At 60.3% G+C, this 18,481-nt stretch overlaps 2 protein-coding genes across 2 annotated transcripts; one reads left to right on the top strand and one right to left on the bottom strand.

The window, feature by feature from the left end:
* Positions 1–1,633: 1,633 nt before the first annotated feature.
* Positions 1,634–6,036, bottom strand: LOC135889163 (paired immunoglobulin-like type 2 receptor beta). The gene is made up of 5 exons (XM_065416975.1): positions 5,979–6,036; positions 5,024–5,398; positions 4,100–4,276; positions 3,477–3,504; positions 1,634–1,946 (listed from the first exon to the last, which is right to left on the bottom strand). Exons 1-5 carry the CDS (start codon positions 6,034–6,036, stop codon positions 1,634–1,636), a joined length of 951 nt encoding a protein of 316 aa, XP_065273047.1.
* A 1,243-nt stretch (positions 6,037–7,279) lies between these two features.
* On the top strand, positions 7,280–11,682 carry LOC135889166 (paired immunoglobulin-like type 2 receptor beta). The gene is given in 5 exon segments (XM_065416979.1): positions 7,280–7,316; positions 7,666–7,877; positions 10,696–10,861; positions 11,385–11,555; positions 11,558–11,682. Coding segments are annotated over 5 exon segments (711 nt in total).
* Positions 11,683–18,481: the final 6,799 nt, after the last annotated feature.

Below are 18,481 nucleotides of genomic sequence, written 5' to 3'. Positions count from 1 at the left end.
CACCCGGAGAAGCTGGAGGCCGGGTCCGAAACTCAGCACAGGGCAGGGCCCTGGGCCGCCCGCAGAAGGGAACCCAAAGGCCCGGCCGCGCCCCGGGGGTCAGGTGGGCGCGGGCATCCTGGCCAACATCACTGGGGCCAGGGGGGCTAGGCCCAGCCGAAGCTCCAGGCCGCAGACCCCTGCTGGGGCCTCCGCGCCTCTGGCCCAAGGGAACTTTCTGTGATCAGAGGAAAGCTCGTCTGGGCTGGAGACGAAACCTTCTCTGAGGGCCGGTCGGCGCCTGCGGGACGAACTCGCCCAGGAGCGAGGACCCTCCTGCACACGGCACCGTTCTCTGCCCGGCCGTCTCTCCCATGAATGCCCCCCTCCGGGTACATCCATATTCCCAAACCGCTCCCCCCCCACACCCCACTGTGCCCAAGCGGGAATGTCCTTAACGCTGTCTCTGAGTTCTGTGCGCGTGCCTCAGTTTCCCCACGCATCACTCCTGTATCTAGGGGGCGGGATCGGTGCAGGGCAGGGGTGACGGCGACGGGCTAATGGGGCGCAGAGACCGGCCCACACACTGTAGCCCGGCACCCCATGGCCGGGGCCGTCCCCCGCAAGGAGCCGGACGGAGGGGCTGGGAACGAAGCGCCCAGGGGACCGGTTTGCCAAGGAGAGAGACGAAGCCCAGAGGTGGGAGGGGGACTGGGGCGGGGCTGAGGCTGGGCTGCTGGTTTGGGACTTGGGGGGCAGAGGCCGGGACTCTGGGTCCCCCCCAGACGGACGTTGCTGCAGGTCCCTGCTCCCGGTGCTAACGACCTCTGTCCTATGCCCACGGCTCATAACCCGGCTGCGTCCCGGCTACCTGCGGGGGGGGGGGCAAGGGCCCTTTGGGGGTGTCAGAGGAGTCCCCAGGGGCCCCACCCAGGGGGACTCGCTGTGGGGAGCTCACAGGGGGCTGAGCGCTCCCAGGTCGGACACGGGGCGGGGGGTGGAGGGGAGGGGCAGTGGGGAGGGGCAGTAAATGCAGGGGGAATTCAGACCCCTGGAGCGGGACCAGGCTGCCCCCCTTCCAATCAAGAGGGCAGTTTTCAAACCCCTCGTGTGTGTGTGTGTGTGTGTGTGAGAGAGAGAGAGAGAGAGAGAGAGACAGGCCTGGGTCTGTGTGTGTGTGTGAGAGAGAGAGAGACAGGTCTCTGTGTGTGTGTGTGTGTGTGTGTGTGTGTGTGTGTGTGTGTGTGTGTGTGTGTAGCGCAGTGGGAGGGGGGCCCAGGGCGTGGGGGTGTCAGGGGTGGGTGGGGGTGCAGACAGTGTGTAAGTTGCGTGACGCACACCGCTGCAGTACACACCCACACAATCCGAGGGTCAGACAGGCTTTATTGGGGTGAGGGGCAGGCCAGGCGCTGCCCCCGGCCGGACAGACAGACGGACAGACAGACACATCCCCGCGGCCCTGGGGGAGGGGAACAATCTCCCCAAGATGGGGGGTCCCAGCTTCCAGCCTGGTCTGGGCCCCACAGGCCTTGGGCCTCACCCCCCACATCGGGCTGGGGAGTGTGGAGAAAACACCTGGAGGGAGACACCCCCAAACCTCCCCCAGGCTCTGCCCCCCCAAACCTCCCAATGCAGGACCCCCCCCCCCAGTCCCTCATTGGCTCTGAGTCCCCCATGTCCAACCCAGCTCCAACTCAGAGACCACCCCCCATTTGCCCTCGATCCAGCTCTGCCTCCCACCCGTGGCCTGCCCTTCCCCTCTCCAGCCCCCTGCCCCTCCCCTGGGGGTCCGGGCTCCCCCCGTCCCTAGCGGACCCGGACGGCTGAGTAGAGGGTCTCGTCCGTAGGGGCCCCGCGGGGCTCCGGCTGCCTCAGGGCAGTGCCAGGCTCGGCGAACGCCAGGGCGGCGTAGAGCAAGCCAGGGTCCTGGGGCTTCGGGGGGCGCTGGGGCGGGGGGACATCCTGCCCTGGAACGAGAGATGGGGGGGTGAGCCAGCAGGGTATGGCTGGGGGGGGGGACAGAGGGGAGCTGGGGGTGAGCGAAGGCATGGGGGCTGGAGGGAGGGAGGGGATGGAAGGGGTTGGATGGATGGAGGAGGCTGGGGGATGGATGGGGTGGAGGGGGACGGGATGGGGAGGGGGACAGGGGATGGATGGGGTGAGGTGGGAGGGGGTTGGATGGGATGGAGGGGGACAGGGATGGGGAGTGAGTGAGGGGGAGGGGGATGGAAGGAGGGAGAGGGGAGGGCAGGGGGGACGGGGGTCGATGGATAGAAGGAGTGGGGTGGGGTGGAGTCAGGTAGGAGGGGGACAGTTAGATAGATGGAGGGGGATGGATAGGGGGGACAGGCAGAGGGGACGGGCAGAGGAGATGGGGAGGGACAGGCAGAGGCAGAGGGGACGGGGTGGACGGAGGGGGACGGGGATGGAGGGGGATGGATGGAGGGGGATGGGGCAGATGGAGGGGGATGGATGGAAGGGGACAGGCAGAGGGGACGGGGACGGGATGGACGGAGGGGGACGGGGGGGATGGGGGGGATGGGGAGGGACGGACAGAGGGGACGGGGTGGATGGAGTCAGAGGGGTGGGATGGAGGCGGACAGGCAGAGGGGACAGGGATGGGATGGATGGAGGGGGACGGGGAGGGATGGGCAGAGGGGATGGGGCAGATAGAGGGGGAGGGACAGGCACAGGGGACGGGTCGGATGGAGGGGGATGGTCAGAAGGGATGGGGCGGAAAGAGGGGGAGGGACAGGCAGAGGGGACGGGGTGGATGGAGGGGGGGAGGGACAGGCAGAGGGGATAGGGCAGATGGATGGGGACGGGGTGGATGGAGGGGGATGAGCAGAGGGGATGGGGCAGATAGAGGGGGGGACGAGCAGAGGGGACGTGGCGGATGAAGGGGGGGAGGGACGGGAGGAGGGGGGGAGTGCTCTTCAGGGCCGCCCCGGGGGCTCTCACCTCCCGCCCCGATCTCCATGTACTCGCCTCCGCCCTCAGCCTGCGACTGGCCGCGCTCCCTCCTGCAAGACAGACCCGCGGACAGTCACTGGTGGGGGCCCCAGGGCTGGGTGGGCCCCTGCCCCCTCCCCCCCCGGCACCGGCTGGCAGCTGGGGGGACGAGTGGGGAGCCGCTGGGGCTGGTGCCGCTAGGCCGCAGGCCTGATGCCAGCGGGATGGGCACAGCTGCTGAGGACTGGGGCAATCCCCTGCTTGGGGGCTGGAGGCTGCTGCCTCACCTGGGGCACAGGCAATGGGGGGTTGTAAAGCAGGGGGTGCAGGGCTCAGAGGGGCTAATTCAGCCCCCCAAGAGGGAATATGGGCCCCCTGCAAAAGACCCCCTGCACCGCCTATTTTTATCTGGGGCCCCAGGCCAGGGGCTGGAGGTTCCAGCTGTCCAAAGACCCCTAAGTATGGGGTCCCACAGCTCTGAATCCGGCCCCTCCGCAGCCCCCTTGGGTTATGGGGGCAGCGGGGAGCAGAAAAGGGCAACTCACCGGGCCGGGGGGTCCTTCTGCCGACAGCCTGAAAGGAAGGGAGAGGAGTTAATAGCCCCCAGGTACACCCCACAGGGGGGCAATGCCGGGGGGCAGAGCGTGGGGGGCTCAGGGAGATGGGGGGTGTCTGGGGATAGATAGATAGATAGATAGATAGATAGATAGATAGATGGGGTGGGTGGGGATAGATAGATAGATAGATAGATAGATAGATAGATAGATAAATTAGATAGATACAGGGGGTGGATGGGGATAGATAGATAGATAGATAGATAGATAGATAGATAGATAGATAGATAGATAGATGAGGATGGATGGATGGACAGTCACTCTTTGAATCCCATGATGCCGCAGCGGGAGCAGTGCATTCTGGTTAGGATCACACTTTACTGCCCGTGTCACACGCCCAGCAGGATACACACATGTACCGGACAGGCCTGGTGCAGCATTTGGCTCCTCCCCCCGCTCCCATCCCTGTGCCGCCCGGGGAATTTCCCACAATGCCTTGCGCGGGTACCCGGCAGCTCCCTTGGGGCGGACTGATGAGGGGCTGGATGCCCCGGTGGTGCGTGTCCATCCCCCCCCCCCCCCCCCCCCAGCCGCTCCCCCAGGGGTGCTGGTACCTGTTCTCTTCCGGGCTCCGTACACAGCCAGCCCGATGATCCCGGCCAGCAGGACGGCCCCCGCCAGCACCCCCCCAATCACCGGGGCTGCCCCCAGCCTGGCTGGCCGCTGCGTCGTGGCTGTGGCTGGGATCGTCGCCTGCGCCGTGCAGGGGGCGTTCGTCGTCAAGGCTTGGGCTGGGAGAGCGAGATCAAGGGGGCCGTTAGGTCAAGGCATGGCCCCTTGCCCACGTGTGTGCACAGCCAGGGGGACACACTCATACACACGCTCTGGCTCTCGCATGTTCAGCGCACACCCCAGGTGTGTGAGCGTGCGCAGCATGTCTGTGGACACCGCGCCCTCCCTCAGAGACGCCGCGCCAAGGCTGCACGCGCGCTCGCACACACGCTCACACGCTTGTGCTTCCCACATCCAGACACCCTCAGCCACGCTCACACCCGCAACCCTGCACAGGCAGACACACGCGCATTTTGGAACATGCATGTTTGCACACTCACATTCACGTGCGCACATCCTTGCACACTCACCAACGCTGCAGCTCTGACACATTCCCACACTCTCATTTACACAAACATGTTCATGCATGTGCATCCTTGAACACTCACTGATGCACAACTGACACACATTCTGGCACGCACATTCACTCACCGACATGCCCGGCTGCTGCGGGATGGGGCCACGAACCCACCCAGAAGAGGGGACGCCCGGGCGGATGGGGCCAGGACACAGTCGGGGATGGGAAGGGATCTTGGTGGGGGTGCCCCTGAGCTCCTGCCATGGGTTCGGGGTGCAGCACTCAGGGAGCCGGGAACGCACAGAGGGTCTCAGGGCTGCGGGTGGGTGGGGGATTCGCCAGGGCACGGGAGGGTGCAAAACTGGGGATAGGAGCAGGTGACATGGGGGAAGCCAGGGTATGGGGGCACCTGTCACCGCGAGGTGGATTCCAGGGTAACCGCGCCATTGCTCCCATGTGCGGTCGTTCTTCTGCACCATGACGTGGCAGACGTACTCGCTGGCGTCCGACTCCTGCAGCCGGTTGATGCAGATCGAGGCCGTTCGGGTCCTCCGCGGGTCCCCGACCAGGACGATGCGGCCCCCATAATCCGGGTGGGTGAACCCCTCGGTGTGATTGTAGATAAACTTGCCATAGAATCCCAGTCTCCAGTAAACCCGGAGGTCCCGCAGCGGCTCGATCTCGCGGGGGTAGGTGAAGGGGCAGGGCAGGGTGACGGAGCCCCCGGTCGGCGCCGACAGGGACTTGTTCTGGGTTATCGTGTACCGGGGATCCTGGGCAGACGCTGCAAAGACCCCCAGAGACACAATCCCGTCACCGCAGCCGGCCCCGGGGTCCCACCCACAGCCAGCGGGGCGCAGAGGGGACCCCCCCGACCCGGGCAATAGGGAAGGCAGATTTATTATTAGTTGTTGGTATCGTATCGTGCCTGGGGACCGCCACTGGGTGCCCATCATGCCAGGCATCACCCCAGGAACCAGGTCACATCCTCATCACAGCACTTCCTCCCGAGCAGCCGGTGCTGGGCCCTGTCCCGGATCAGAGCCAGGCCTAGCTCCCCCTGCTGCCGGGGCACAAGAAGCCGGGGTAGACGGGCCCCTGGGGAAGGCGGGAGGCCGGGGAAGATGGGCCCCTGGGGAAGGCGGGAGCCCGGGGGAGATGGGCCCCAGGGAAGCCGGGAGGCCGGGGGAGATGGGCCCCTGGGGAAGGCGGGAGGCCGGGGAAGATGGGCCCCTGGGGAAGGCGGGAGGCCGGGGAAGATGGGCCCCAGGGGAAGCCAGGAGGCTGGGGGTGATGGGCCCCAGGGGAGGCCGGGGGAGATGGGCCCCTGCCCTGGGGATTCGGCACCGGCGAAACACACCCACCTCCAAGCAGGATACCCGCCAGGAGCAGCAGGGCTGGGTGTCCCGGTGGCAGCAGCATCTCTGGGGCGCGCGGGGCTGGGCGTCTGGCTCCCCGGAGCTCCGGCCACCCCGCCCAGCACCCCCTGACCAGGGCGGGGGCCGGACGCAAGCTGGAAAACAGGACGCGGGAGCCGGTTGCAAAACCACGAGGAGGAAACCGAGGGAGGCGGGTGGGGGGGGGGGGAAGAAATTGGGCAATTGGGCCCAGAGCAGACCAGTGTTACAGTCACTTCCCTTCCACCGCCAGCCCTGTGGTTGGAGCTTCCCAGCCACCCCTGGCCCCCGCATCCGGGGGGGGGGTGCCGGGCACTGGGGTGCAGGCGTCAGGTGTCATTCGGGGGACGGGGGCTGCAGGGGGCATGGAGCGTGCAGGGGGGGCTGGAGGACATGGGGGGATCCATGGGGCCTGCATAATTGGGTGGGGGGGCTGCAGGGGGGGCATGGGAACTCAGGGGGGGAGGGATGCTGGAGCTGTGGGAGAGGGGACCGGGGGGGGGGGGGAAGGGATGCTGGAGCTGTGGGAGAGGGGACCGGGGGTGGTGGGGGGGAAGGGATGCTGGAGCTGTGGGGGAGGGGACCAGGGGGGCGGGGGGAAGGGACGCTGGAGCTGTGAGGGGTGAACCGGGGGGGGTTGGGTGCCACGCTGCACTATAATTAGCTGCCCCAGTTCCCCTTTTCCCACGTCCCAGCAGCTCAATCGGACCCGCAGAGGAACCAGCGTCTCTGAGCCGGGTACCCCCCCCCGGATGGGGGAGGGGGGAGGGGGTCTGGGGGCCCCAGCAAGTCTGGGGTGGGGCTCAGCAGTGACACCAGGGTCCTGGCCACCTCCCGGGAACCAGCGCCCGGCACACGGGCCGCCCCAGGGTCACTAGCGCGTGTGCACTGGTGTGAAAGCAAACCTCACTGGGCAGCAGGCCCCAGTAACTAGGCTGTGATGGTGAGCCGGCCCTCACCCCCCCCTGCCCCCAGCAGGTTCCGCCAACACCCCCCCCCCCGGACGCAGCCAGCCCCAGCCCCTGCCCCCAGTTGGCCCCTTACCAGCCCCTCCTCCTCTAACCACCAGACCCCGCTCCCCTCCCAGAGCTGGGGAGAGAACCCAGGAGTCCTGATCCGTGGTCCCCCTTCCTCCTCCCTGCAGTGTCTCATTGGCCCAGGGCAGGGGGGACAGATTTCACACAGGAAGGACCAAGGTGTCACCAGCCTCCTCAAATAAGCGGGGGGGGGAGCAGAGCCAGTGGGGCCGGAGTCGCCTTCGCTGGGCCATGCGGCGGGAGCTGCTGCTGCTGCCCCTGGTGGGGGGTGAGCCCTGGGGCGTGACACAGGGGTGCACAGAACTGGGGCGTGGCCCCCTTGTCACTGGCGAGACTCAAACAGCAGGTGGCGATGGGGGCACAGGGAGGGGCTGCTCTAGGGCAGGGTGAATGGGGCAGGGGAACAGGGAGGGCCTGGGCGGGGCGGGGTGAATGGGACGGGGGCATGGGAGGGCTGGCTGGGGCAGGGGGAATGGGGCTGGGCTGGCTTTTGCAGTGTGGGTGCTGGGGGGCTGGAAGGGGGCTGGAGGCTGGGAGGCGTTTGTGACCCGCTGGCTGTGGGTGGGACCCCAGGGTTGGCCACGGTGACGGGATTGTGTCTCTGGGGGTCTTTGCAGCGGCTGCCCAGGATCTCCGGTACCAGATAACCCAGCCCGTGTCCCTGTCGGCGCCGGCCGGGAGCTCCGTCACCCTGCCCTGCGCCTTCACCTACCCCCGCGAGATCGAGCCACTGCGGGACGTCCAGGTTTACTGGACACGGGGGGGATTCCATGGCGAGTTTATCTACAATCACACCGAGGGGTTCACCCACCCGGATTATGGGGGCCGCATCGTCCTGGTCAGGGACCCGCTGGGGAACCGAACGGCCTCAATCTGCATCAACCGGCTGCGGGAGTCGGACGCCATCGTGTACGTCTGCCAAGTTAGGGTGCAGAAGAATGATGGCCAATGGGAGCAGTGGCGCGGTGTCCCTGGGACCAACCTCATGGTGACAGGTGAGAGGGGATGAACCGTGGGGGGCCCCAGGATACCGCAGGGTGGAGAGAGAGAGAGAGAGAGAGAGCTGTTACTAGGCACAGATCCCCCACATCCAGGAGCAAGGCGGGAGTCTCGCATATCTGGGGGGCAGTGGGAAGAAGCAGGGTCCCTGTACCGATGCTGCCTCTGGTGGGACACAACCAAGAGTATCAATCCAGGACAAATCGCTCAGAGCAGGGCAGACCCCGCCCAAGGCAGGGGTCCTTTGCACACCCAGGCACCAAACCAGCCAGACAGAGAGGACTTCGGTCTCACCCCACTGGCGAACCACAAGTCACACCAGCAATTCCCTCAGACACTCCAGTTTCCCAGTATCCACACCAGTGCCACTCGTTATGGGGATGAATGGTTATGAAAACCAATACCCCAGTAAAAGGAAAAAGGTTCTCCCGATTCCAAAGGACCAAGCCCCAGACCCAGGTCAATAGACAAATCAGAGCTTACCCACAAATCACGCTGTTGGCAATGCTTTAGAATCTAAAATCGAAAGGTTTATTCATAAAAGGAAGAAATATCGCTGAGAGCTAGAATTGGTTACATGGAATCAGTTACGTACAGTGATGGCAAAGTTCTTGGTTCAGGCTTGTAGCCGGGATGGAATAAACTGCAGGTGCAAATCAAGTCTCTGGAACATCCCCAGCTGGGAGGGGCCATTCAGTCCTTTGTTCAGAGCTTCCGTTTGTAGCAAAGTCCCTCCAGAGGTGAGACGCAGGATTGACGCCAGGATGGAGGAGCTGCAGCAGCTTTTTATAGGCTCTTGCCCTGTGGCCTCTGCTTCCTTTGACCCAAAGACAAGCCGCCCAGCACATGGCACCACAGAAAAACCTCAGAGTTTGGTCCATAGGCAGGTCCCTGCCTTGCTGAGTCACAAGGCGTATTTGCCGTCTCTCAGTGGGTCAGTTGTGTAGTGATGGTCCTTAATGGGCCATCAAGCAGGCTAGGCAGAGCTGATGCCAAACTGTCTGGGGTGTGTCACGGAGTTAAGATGGTTAAGAGCCCCCATCTGGACCTTGGCCACCCTCTGAACAGGTGTCTCTGTCCCCAGCAGCTCGGCATCAGCCCCTTGCATTTGACGCCGCCACGTCAGAGGAGAGTGGCCAGTATACACAGTAAAACGCCGCCCAAATAGATCCAGCTGCAGCTTTCTAAGGGCCTGCACCATGGCCGGGCATTTCTTCTCTGAGGCCGCACAGTTCTGCTCCCGGGGCAGCAGTTTCTTGCTCAGGTACCCGGTGGGGTGTCTCCCGCCCTTAGCATCAGCTTGCATTAGCACCGTGCCCAGCCCTGCGTCTGAGGCGTCGGTGAACACTGCAAAAGGCTTGGCAAAGTCTGGGTTTACCAGATTTACCGGGTCCTGGATTAGAGTCTCCGTCAGTATATAGAGAGCTCTCTGGCACTGCTCGGTATATAGAGAGCTCTCTGGCACTGCTCGGTCCAGACCACCTCGTCTGGCTTACCCCTCTCACATAGCTCAGGGATGGGGGCAGCTAGGGGGCTAACGTGGGGTACAAACCTCCGGTAGCACCCCGCCATCCTGATAAAGGCCTGGACTTGTTTCTTGGTCTGGGGAATGGGCCAATCTCTGATCATCTCCACCTTGCACTTCTCGGCTTTTACCGTCAGTCCTGCCTCCTTGAGGCAGCCCAGCACCCTCTTCACCTGGGACACATGTTCCTCCCCGGTCTGGCTAAAGACACACATGTCATCGATGTACGCCAGGGCCAAGTCCTCTATCCCCCTCAGCTTGTCTAGAATCTCCCCAGGCCTAGGCGTGGGGTGGGCATCGGACACGGTGATGGCTTTACACTTCCGATAGTCCCCACAAAACCAGATCATCCCGTCTTCCTTGGGGACCAGCCCCACGGGTGAGGCCCATGGGCTGTTGAACGGCTGGATCACATCTAAAGTCAGCATGTCCTTGACCTCTCTCTCCAGGTTCTGGGCTGCTTTCCCAGTGACTCTGAATGGGGAACACCTGATGGGGAGATTGGCTCTCACCTCAGGGAAGAGATCCACCAGGGGGTCCTCCCCCTTCTCCTCCCAATCCTCCCCTTCCAGGTCCAGGGGTCCCCTCACTTTCCTCCCATACAGCAGCTCGAAAGGGAAGAACCCTGTGGATTCCTGGGGCACCACCAGCTGCCTCCCGATTCCCCACAGTTCTACTTCCCCTTGGGGAGCCCATTCCTGGTACAGGAATCCCTTCTCCCACAGGACTCTGTCCCTGCAGCCTTCCCCAAGGGGGTTTGCAGCGCTGTGGCCAGCAAGTTCCCTCAGCTTCTTCAAGGAGGGATCCCTCTGCAGCTCGGTCTGGAATTCAGCTGATGGGAAGGGAGTGGGACCTGCTCCCTCTCGCTGGGTGGGCCTGGGGTCACAGCCCCCCTGAGCCCGGTCCCTGGTAGCTCCCTCCCTGCTGTGTAATCACTTCCCAGCAGCACGTGTGGACCAGGCAAACCTGGTTGGCAGCCGACCTGCCCTGCGCCTTCACCTACCCCCGCGAGATCGAGCCGCTGCAGGACGTCCGGGTTTACTGGAGACGGGGGGGGGGGTACCATGGCGAGTTTATCTACAATCACACCGAGGGGTTCACCCACCCGGATTACGGGGGCCACATCGTCCTGGTCGGGGACCCGCGGGGGAGCCGAACGGCCTCGATCCGCATCGACCGGCTGTGGGAGTCGGACGCCAGCGAGTACGTCTGCCAAGTCAGGGTGCAGAAGAACGACAGCGAATGGGAGCAATGGCGCGGTGTCCCTGGGACCAACCTCACGGTGACAGGTGAGAGGGGATGAACCGTGGGGGGCGCCGGGATACCGCAGGGGGAGAGAGAGAGAGAGAGCTGTTACCGGGCACAGATCCCCCAGATCTAGGGGCAAGGGAGGGTCCCCCATATCTGGGGAGGCAGTTGGGAGAAGAAGGGTCCCCCCCATATCCATGGGGCAGTGGAGGAATCAGGGGGATAGACAGAGAGAGAGATGCTACCAGGCACAGATCCCCCACAATTAGGGGTAAGGGGGGGTTCCCATATCCATGGGGCAGTGGGGGGAAGCAGGGTCCCCTCATATCCAGGGGACAGTGGGGGAAGCAGGGTCCCCCCATATCCAGGGGACAGTGGGGGAAGCAGGGTCTCACATACCTTGGGGGCCGTAAAGGGGAGCAGGGACCCTCCATATCTGGATAGCTGGGGCAAAGGGGTCACTGCACCCTTCGAACAGGGGAGCAGATGGGTTTGGGGGGACAGAGTTTGCCAGGGGAGCCCAGACTCACCTGCTGTCCCCTGCTCCCTCCCCAGAGCGGGAAGCTCCCAGCCCCACAGACAGCACGTGGCACCCAGAAATGGTCACAACTGGTGCAGCGGGTGAGGGGAGAACCTGCCCCCGGCGCATCGACACCGTTCACCTCGTCCTTGTCGGCCTCTTCCTGGTGCTTTCCAAGGCCGGCGTCTCCGTCGTGGTCTTTGCCCTGGGCTGGCGGCTGGCTGGGATCACGGCCCAGAGAGCGTCACCAGGCGGGTGTCCGGAAGTGACTCACCGTCGGTGTCAGGATTTGAACTCACCTCCCTGGTGCTGCGCTCTCCGCCAGACATCCCCGGGGAATGACACCGTCCAGCAGCAGTAGAATGGCTGTAATCCTCCAGCGAAACACCCACTAGCCAGAGCAGAGAGGGATGGATAGTGTGCATGGGGGGGTAGGGGGGAGTGTGGGGATAGATAGATAGATAGATAGATAGATAGATAGATAGATAGATAGATAGATAGATAGATAGATAGATAGAGGAGGTGTGTGACTTTGCACTCTATATGATTTTATGAAAGTATGCTGATGAGTGTGAATATAATGTAACTGGAATATGCTTCATGCAAAAGGTCTCTTGGAAGGTATTATTACAAAGCTTATAATCTACTGATGGCTCCCAGCAACTAAGACAATTGGTTGTAAATGGCTCTGTTTACTTGCAAGCCTTCCTGTGAGTCAGGCCAGGAAGAGTGAAGGCTTGGGGGGGTCTCACAGGACTTGTGACCATGTCACCTGGTACTGGAATCCATCTTAAACCTGGGGCTTTTCCATTTAGAAGGAGGGGTGGGGACCCAGAGAGACAAAAGATTCCTGCCTTGTGCCAAAGCTATAAAAGGGGGTGGAACAGGACAAAGGGGGCTGCAGTCATGAGAAATCCCCTAGCTACCACCTGAGCTGGAACAAGGATTGTACCAGGGGAAAGGATTGGGCCCAGACTAGGAAGGCGTCTAGTCTGTGAAAGAAGCTTATTGAAACATCTCTGAGGGTGAGATTTTATCTGTATTCAGTTTCCTACTATATTGGGCTTAGACTTGCATGTTTTTGTTTTATTTTTCTTGGTAACTTACTTTGTTCTGTCTGTTATTACTTGGAACCACTTAAATCCTAATTTTTATATTTAATAAAATCACTTTTGCTTATTAATTAAACCGGAGTAAGTAATTAATTCCTGGGGGAGCAAACAACTGTGCATATCTCTCTATCAGTGATATGGAGGGCAGACAATTTATGAGTTTACCCTGTATAAGCTTTATACAGAATAAAACGGACTTATTTGGGGTTTGGATCCCATTGGGAGATGGGTGTCCAGGTGCTACAGACCGGAGCACTTCTGAAGCTGTTTTCAGTTAAGTCTGCAGCTTTGGGGGGACGTGGTACAGACCCTGGGTCTGTGTTTGCAGCAGGTTAGCGTGTCTGGCTCAGCAAGGCAGGGTACTGAAGTCCCAAGCTGCCAGGGAAAACGGGCTCAGAGGTAGTCTCAGCACATCAGGTGGCAGCTCCCAAGGGGGTTTCTGTGACTCAACCCATCACAGTGGTGTAGTCAGCAGGATCTGTCCAGAGCTGATTGCTTTGAGACACTGCCCACCAGCAAACCCTGGATTTAAAAGACAAAGAAATTTAAGCCCAGAGACAAGTACAAAAGCCCAGAAGCAAGAACTGGCTGTAATGGATTGGAAGAGGTGCACAGAGACATGTATCCTGGAGCTGGAAGTTGGGGTCCTGGTGACTGCTGTGGTGGGAACAGACCCCAAGGACTCTGTAGTTGGAAGCAAACCCAACCTGAGTGAAAGGGGGCGGGATTTTCCTGGCCAGTGAAGGGTCTGTCATAGCTGGTAGCTGTGAGCCCACAGCTAGATCAGGGTCTCCTTCCTTTTTGGGGGACACAGGAGTGTCTGCCCCAGAGGGGAGCCCAAAGATGAATTTTAGGTATACTGCCTCCACCATGGACAGCGTCCAAGTCTCTGGCAGTAAGTTCAGGAGGAGGGTGTGACATTGCGCTCTATATGATTTTATGAAAATATGCTAATGAGTGAATATAATGTAACTGGAATATGCTTCATCCAAAAGGTCTCTTGTAAGGTATCAGGAACAGTCAGCATGGATTCACCAAGGGGAAGTCGTGCCTGACTAACCCTAATTGCCTTCTATGATGAGATAACTGGCTCTGTGGATGAGGGGAAAGCAGTGGATGTGTTATTCCTTGACTTTAGCAAAGCTTTTGATACGGTCTCCCACAGTATTTTTGCTGCCAAGTTAAAGAAGTATGGGCTGGATGAATGGACTGTAAGGTGGATAGAAAGCTGGCTAGATCATCGGGCTCAATGAGTAGTGATCAATGGCTCCATGTCTAGTTGGCAGCCAGTTTCAAGCGGAGTGCCCCAAGGGTCGGTCCTGGGGCCGGTTTTGTTTAATGTCTTTATTAATGATCTGGAGGATGGTGTGGACTGCACTCTCAGCAAGTTTGCCGATGACACTAAACTAGGAGGCGTGGTAGATACACTAGAGGGTAGGGATCGGATACAGAGTGACCTAGACAAATTAGAGGATGGGCCAAAAGAAACCTGATGAGGTTCAACAAGGACAAGTGCAGAGTCCTGCACTTAGGACGGAAGAATCCCAAGCACAGCTACAGACTAGGGACCGAGTGGCTAGGTAGCAGTTCTGCAGAAAAGGACCTAGGGATTACAGTGGACGAGAAGCTGGATATGAGTCAACAGTGTGCTCTTGTTGCCAAGAAGGCTAACGGCATTTTGGGCTGTATAAGAAGGGGCATTGCCAGCAGATCGAGGGACGTGATCGTTCCCCTTTATTCGACATTGGTGAGGCCTCATCTGGAGTACTGTGTCCAGTTTTGGGCCCCACACTACAAGAAGGATGTGGAAAAATTGGAAAGAGTCCAGCGGAGGGCAACAAAAATGATTAGGGGTCTGGAGCGCATGACTTAAGAGGAGAGGCTGAGGGAACTGGGATTGTTTAGTCTCCAGAAGAGAAGAATGAGGGGGATTTGATAGCAGCCTTCAACTACCTGAAGGGGGGTTCCAAAGAGGATGGAACTCGGCTTTCTCAATGGTGGCAAATGACAGAACAAGGAGCAATGGTCTCAAGTTGCAGTGGGGGAGGTCTAGGTTGGATATTAGGAAACACTATTTCACTAGGAGGGTGGTGAAGCACTGGAATGCGTTACCTAGGGAGGTGGTGGAGTCTCCTTCCTTGGAGGTTTTTAAGGCCCGGCTTGACAAAGCCCTGGCTGGGATGATTTAGTTGGGAATTGGTCCTGCTTTGAGCAGGGGGTTGGGCTAGATGATCTCCTGAGGTCCCTTCCAACCCTGATATTCTATGATTCTATGATTCTATCATTACAAAGTTTATAATCTACTCAGTGTGGTAATCCTATTTGTATAAATGTATCACTTGTGTATCTGAAACTAGAAATATGAAACATAACTGTGAGGTCCTATTGTAATTATGCAAAGTGTGGGCCATTAATGGTGGTTTGGAATCTTAATGGCTCCCAGCAACTAAGACAATTGGTTGTAAATGGCTCTGTTTACTTGCAAGCCTTCCTGTGAGTCAGGCCGGGAAGAATGGAGGCTTGGGGGTCTCACAGGACATGTGACCATGTCACCTGGTACTGGAATCCATCTTAAACCTGGGGCTTTTCCATTTAGAAGGAGGGATGGGGATCCAGAGGGACAAAAGATTCCCGCCCAGCACCAAAGCCATATAACGGGGTGGAACAGAATAAAGGAGGTTCCAGTCATGAGAAATCCCCTAGCTACCACCTGAGCTGGAACAAGGGCTGTACCAGGGGAAAGGACTGGGCCCGGACTAGGAAGGAGTCTAGTCTGTGAAAGAAGCTTATTGGAACAGCTCTGAGGGTGAGATTTACCAGTATTCAGTTTCCTACTGTATTAGGCTTAGACATGCATGTTTTTGTTTTATTTTGCTTGGTAACTTACTTTGTTCTGTCTGTTATTACTTGGAACCACTTAAATCCTACTTTTTATACTTAATAAAATCACTTTTTACTTATTAATTAACCCAGAATAAGTATTAATACCTAGGGGAGCAAACAGCTGTGCATATCTCTCTATCAGTGTTATAGAGGGCGAACAATTTATGAGTTTACCCTGTATAAGCTTTATACATAGTAAAACGGATTTGTTTGGGGTTTGGATCCCATTGGGAGCTGGGTGTCAGTCCCAAGGGGGTTTCTGTGACCCAACCTGTCACAGGATAGATAGATAGATAGATGGGGTGGATGGGGATAGATAGATAGATAGATAGATAGATAGATAGATAGATAGATAGATAGATAGATAGATAGATAGATAGATAGATAGATAGAGGGGGTGGATGGGATGGACAGACAGACAGCTACTCTCTCTGTGTCCCATGATCCCTTTGCAGAAGCCCTGCATTCAGTGACACGAGTGTAACACGCCTCATGCCCACCCGTCTGACCGAAGCCGTCGCCTCCCACTTGGTCCAGCTCCGCCTCCCACCTCCCGCTCCCGCAGTGCTTGGGAATCTCCCACAATGCACTGCAGCGGCACTGGTACCCGGGGTATCCCGCGGCTCCCTGCGCCCACCAGCAATGAATGCGGCAGCGGGAGGGGGGTGCAGTGAGGCAGCGTCAGTCCCTGCACTGCTGCTGTTACCAAATTAAGCACCCGCCCCCCCCCAGCTGAGAGAGCAAATCAAGCAGCCTGTTTATCTGTAGGACCTACAGGAAGGGGAGGGGCTCGCTGAGACCGGTTTTCCCCCTGAGGGGCGGGGCCCAGGGGAAGGGGCGGGCGGGCAGGCAGCAGACAGAGAGAGAGAGACACTGAGCGACGGACGCACAGTCAGGGCCGGAGCTGTGAGGAACCGCGGTGCTGGTGACGTGCCCATGGGGTGAAATAGGCCACCACCACAGGATGCCACACAACATCCGCTCCCCCACCCCCTTTATCAGCACCATCCTCGTGTCCCGGGGCCAGGGCAGGAAACCACCGCTGCTGAGGCCCTGCTCTGAAACGGACCCAGGTGTTCGGGGGGGAGGGGCACCTGTCACCGCCCCCACGGCCCTCCCAGGACCTGGGCAAGATCATCCCCTGCGGGCGAGGGCCCGAGATGGCCCAGAACGCCCCGGCCGTCACAGAGGGGTGTGGAATCGGTTTCTTAGAGTGTCGCATGAGAGCATGAAAGTGCGACTCTGGCATGGCACCGGGAGGCGACAGCTCCGGGGGTGGCACCGGGGGGGGAACGGCTCTGGGGGTGGCATTGGGAGGGGACGGCTCTGGGGGTGGCACCGGGGGGGACGGCTCCGGGGGTGGCACCGGGGGGGGGAACAGCTCTGGGGGTGGCACCGGGGGGGACGGCTCCGGGGGTGGCACCGGGGGGGGAACGGCTCTGGGGGTGGCATTGGGAGGGGACGGCTCTGGGGGTGGCACCGGGGGGGACGGCTCTGGGGGTGGCACCGGGGGGGACGGCTCTGGGGGTGGCTCTGGGGGTGGCACCGGGAGGGGACGGCTCTCACGGTCTCTATCCATCAGTGAGCCAGACCACGAGGGGTCTCCCCCTTCCTCCAGGATTGGCCATGTGGCTCCATCGCCTCCTTAGGCTGGAGCTCGGGGCCTGCAGCCCCCCCTGCTGCCCTCCGTGAGCTCCGGTCCCTGGGGGGGACTCGCCCGCTCCACAGGGATTAACGCCCCTCACCCGGCGTTCGCAGTGACGCTCACACGCCGCTGTCAGAACAGCGGAGTTTATTCGTCACCCGGCCCCCGGCACAGGCCCTGGTGAGCGTAGAGAACAGACAGGTTCAGCCCAGCCCATCCAGGTTACCCAGAGCCCGGCCAGGCAGTGCCCCCGGCTCCCGCTGGGCCCTTCGGTCTCCTTCCCACCTGGCTCCGCCTCCGTTCTTGGCTCTCCGGCTGGGCCCACCCGGCCGGCTCCCTGCGGGCGGGGGCCGTTCATAGTGGCTCGGTACTAGGTACGAAATGTCCCGGTAACTGGTGTCACGGAGTCCCCGGGCGATGCTCTGGAACTGCTCCCTACGAAGCCAGTCAGGACTCTGGGGAGCCTCCTCTCCCTCGGAGCAGACTGTCTCCAGGGCAAGAAACTCACACGGCTTCACCTTCCTGGGTCTGACCTCGAAGCATTCAGCATCTGCCCCTCTGTGCGCTTCCCACAGCGAGTCCGCCCGGGCGGGGTCCTGGGGCAGCCAGAGGGCCCTGCCCCCCAACTCCGCAGTCAGACATGACTCTCAGCCAGCCCGGAGAACAGGAGGTTTGTTCATAGACAGGAACACGGCGTAGAACAGAGCTCGTTAGCACAGAAATCAGTGACTTTCAGCCAAGTCCATCTTGGGGAGTCGTGGGCCAGACGCCCTGGACTCCCCCTCTTCCAGTCCCCCCAAGCAGACTGCCAGCCTCCAGCAACCTGACCTCTGACACCCCCTCATGCCCCTCCTCCTTCTCTGTGTCTCGCTTCCCCAGGCCAAAGGTGTCACCTGGTCGCACCCCCCTCCTGGGTCTCAGGTTACACAGCTGCAAACAGCTGGGCAGCCTCACCTGCCCCGAGGGCCTCAGCAACATCACACCCCCAATTCCCACCACCGAAGTATTGGGGCAGCACACAGGGAAACTGAGGCACACACAGCATTAGTATGGGACAGTAAGATTCACATGCAACATAACAAGATGAATAAAAGCCCACTTCATCACATCTCTCCCCCCTCCGAGACCAAACTGAGCGGGGTCACTTTAGCCAGTGGCCTGGGGAAGTTCCGGCCCCCCTCTCCGGGACAAAGCATCGGCTATAACGTTGGCACTCCCCTTAACGTGGACCACGTCCATGTCGTAATCCGGATGCTGGAGACTCCACCTCAGGAGCTTGGCATTGGCCCCTTTCATCTGGTGTAGCCACGTCGGGGCGAATGGTCAATGTACACGGTGAAGCGCTGCCCAAATAGATACGGCTGCAGTTTTTTAAGGGCCCACCCCATGGTCAGGCATTGCTTCTCTATGGCCGCATAGTTCTGCTCCCGGGGCAGCAGCTTCCAGCTCAGGTACACAATGGGGTGTCTCCCCCGCTTTCCGTCAACCTGCGTTAGCACCA

This window comes from Emys orbicularis, chromosome 15 (genome assembly GCF_028017835.1).
Source record: "Emys orbicularis isolate rEmyOrb1 chromosome 15, rEmyOrb1.hap1, whole genome shotgun sequence".
NCBI classification, from domain to species: domain Eukaryota; kingdom Metazoa; phylum Chordata; order Testudines; family Emydidae; genus Emys; species Emys orbicularis.
This window is presented reverse-complemented; position numbering and strand designations above follow the sequence as displayed.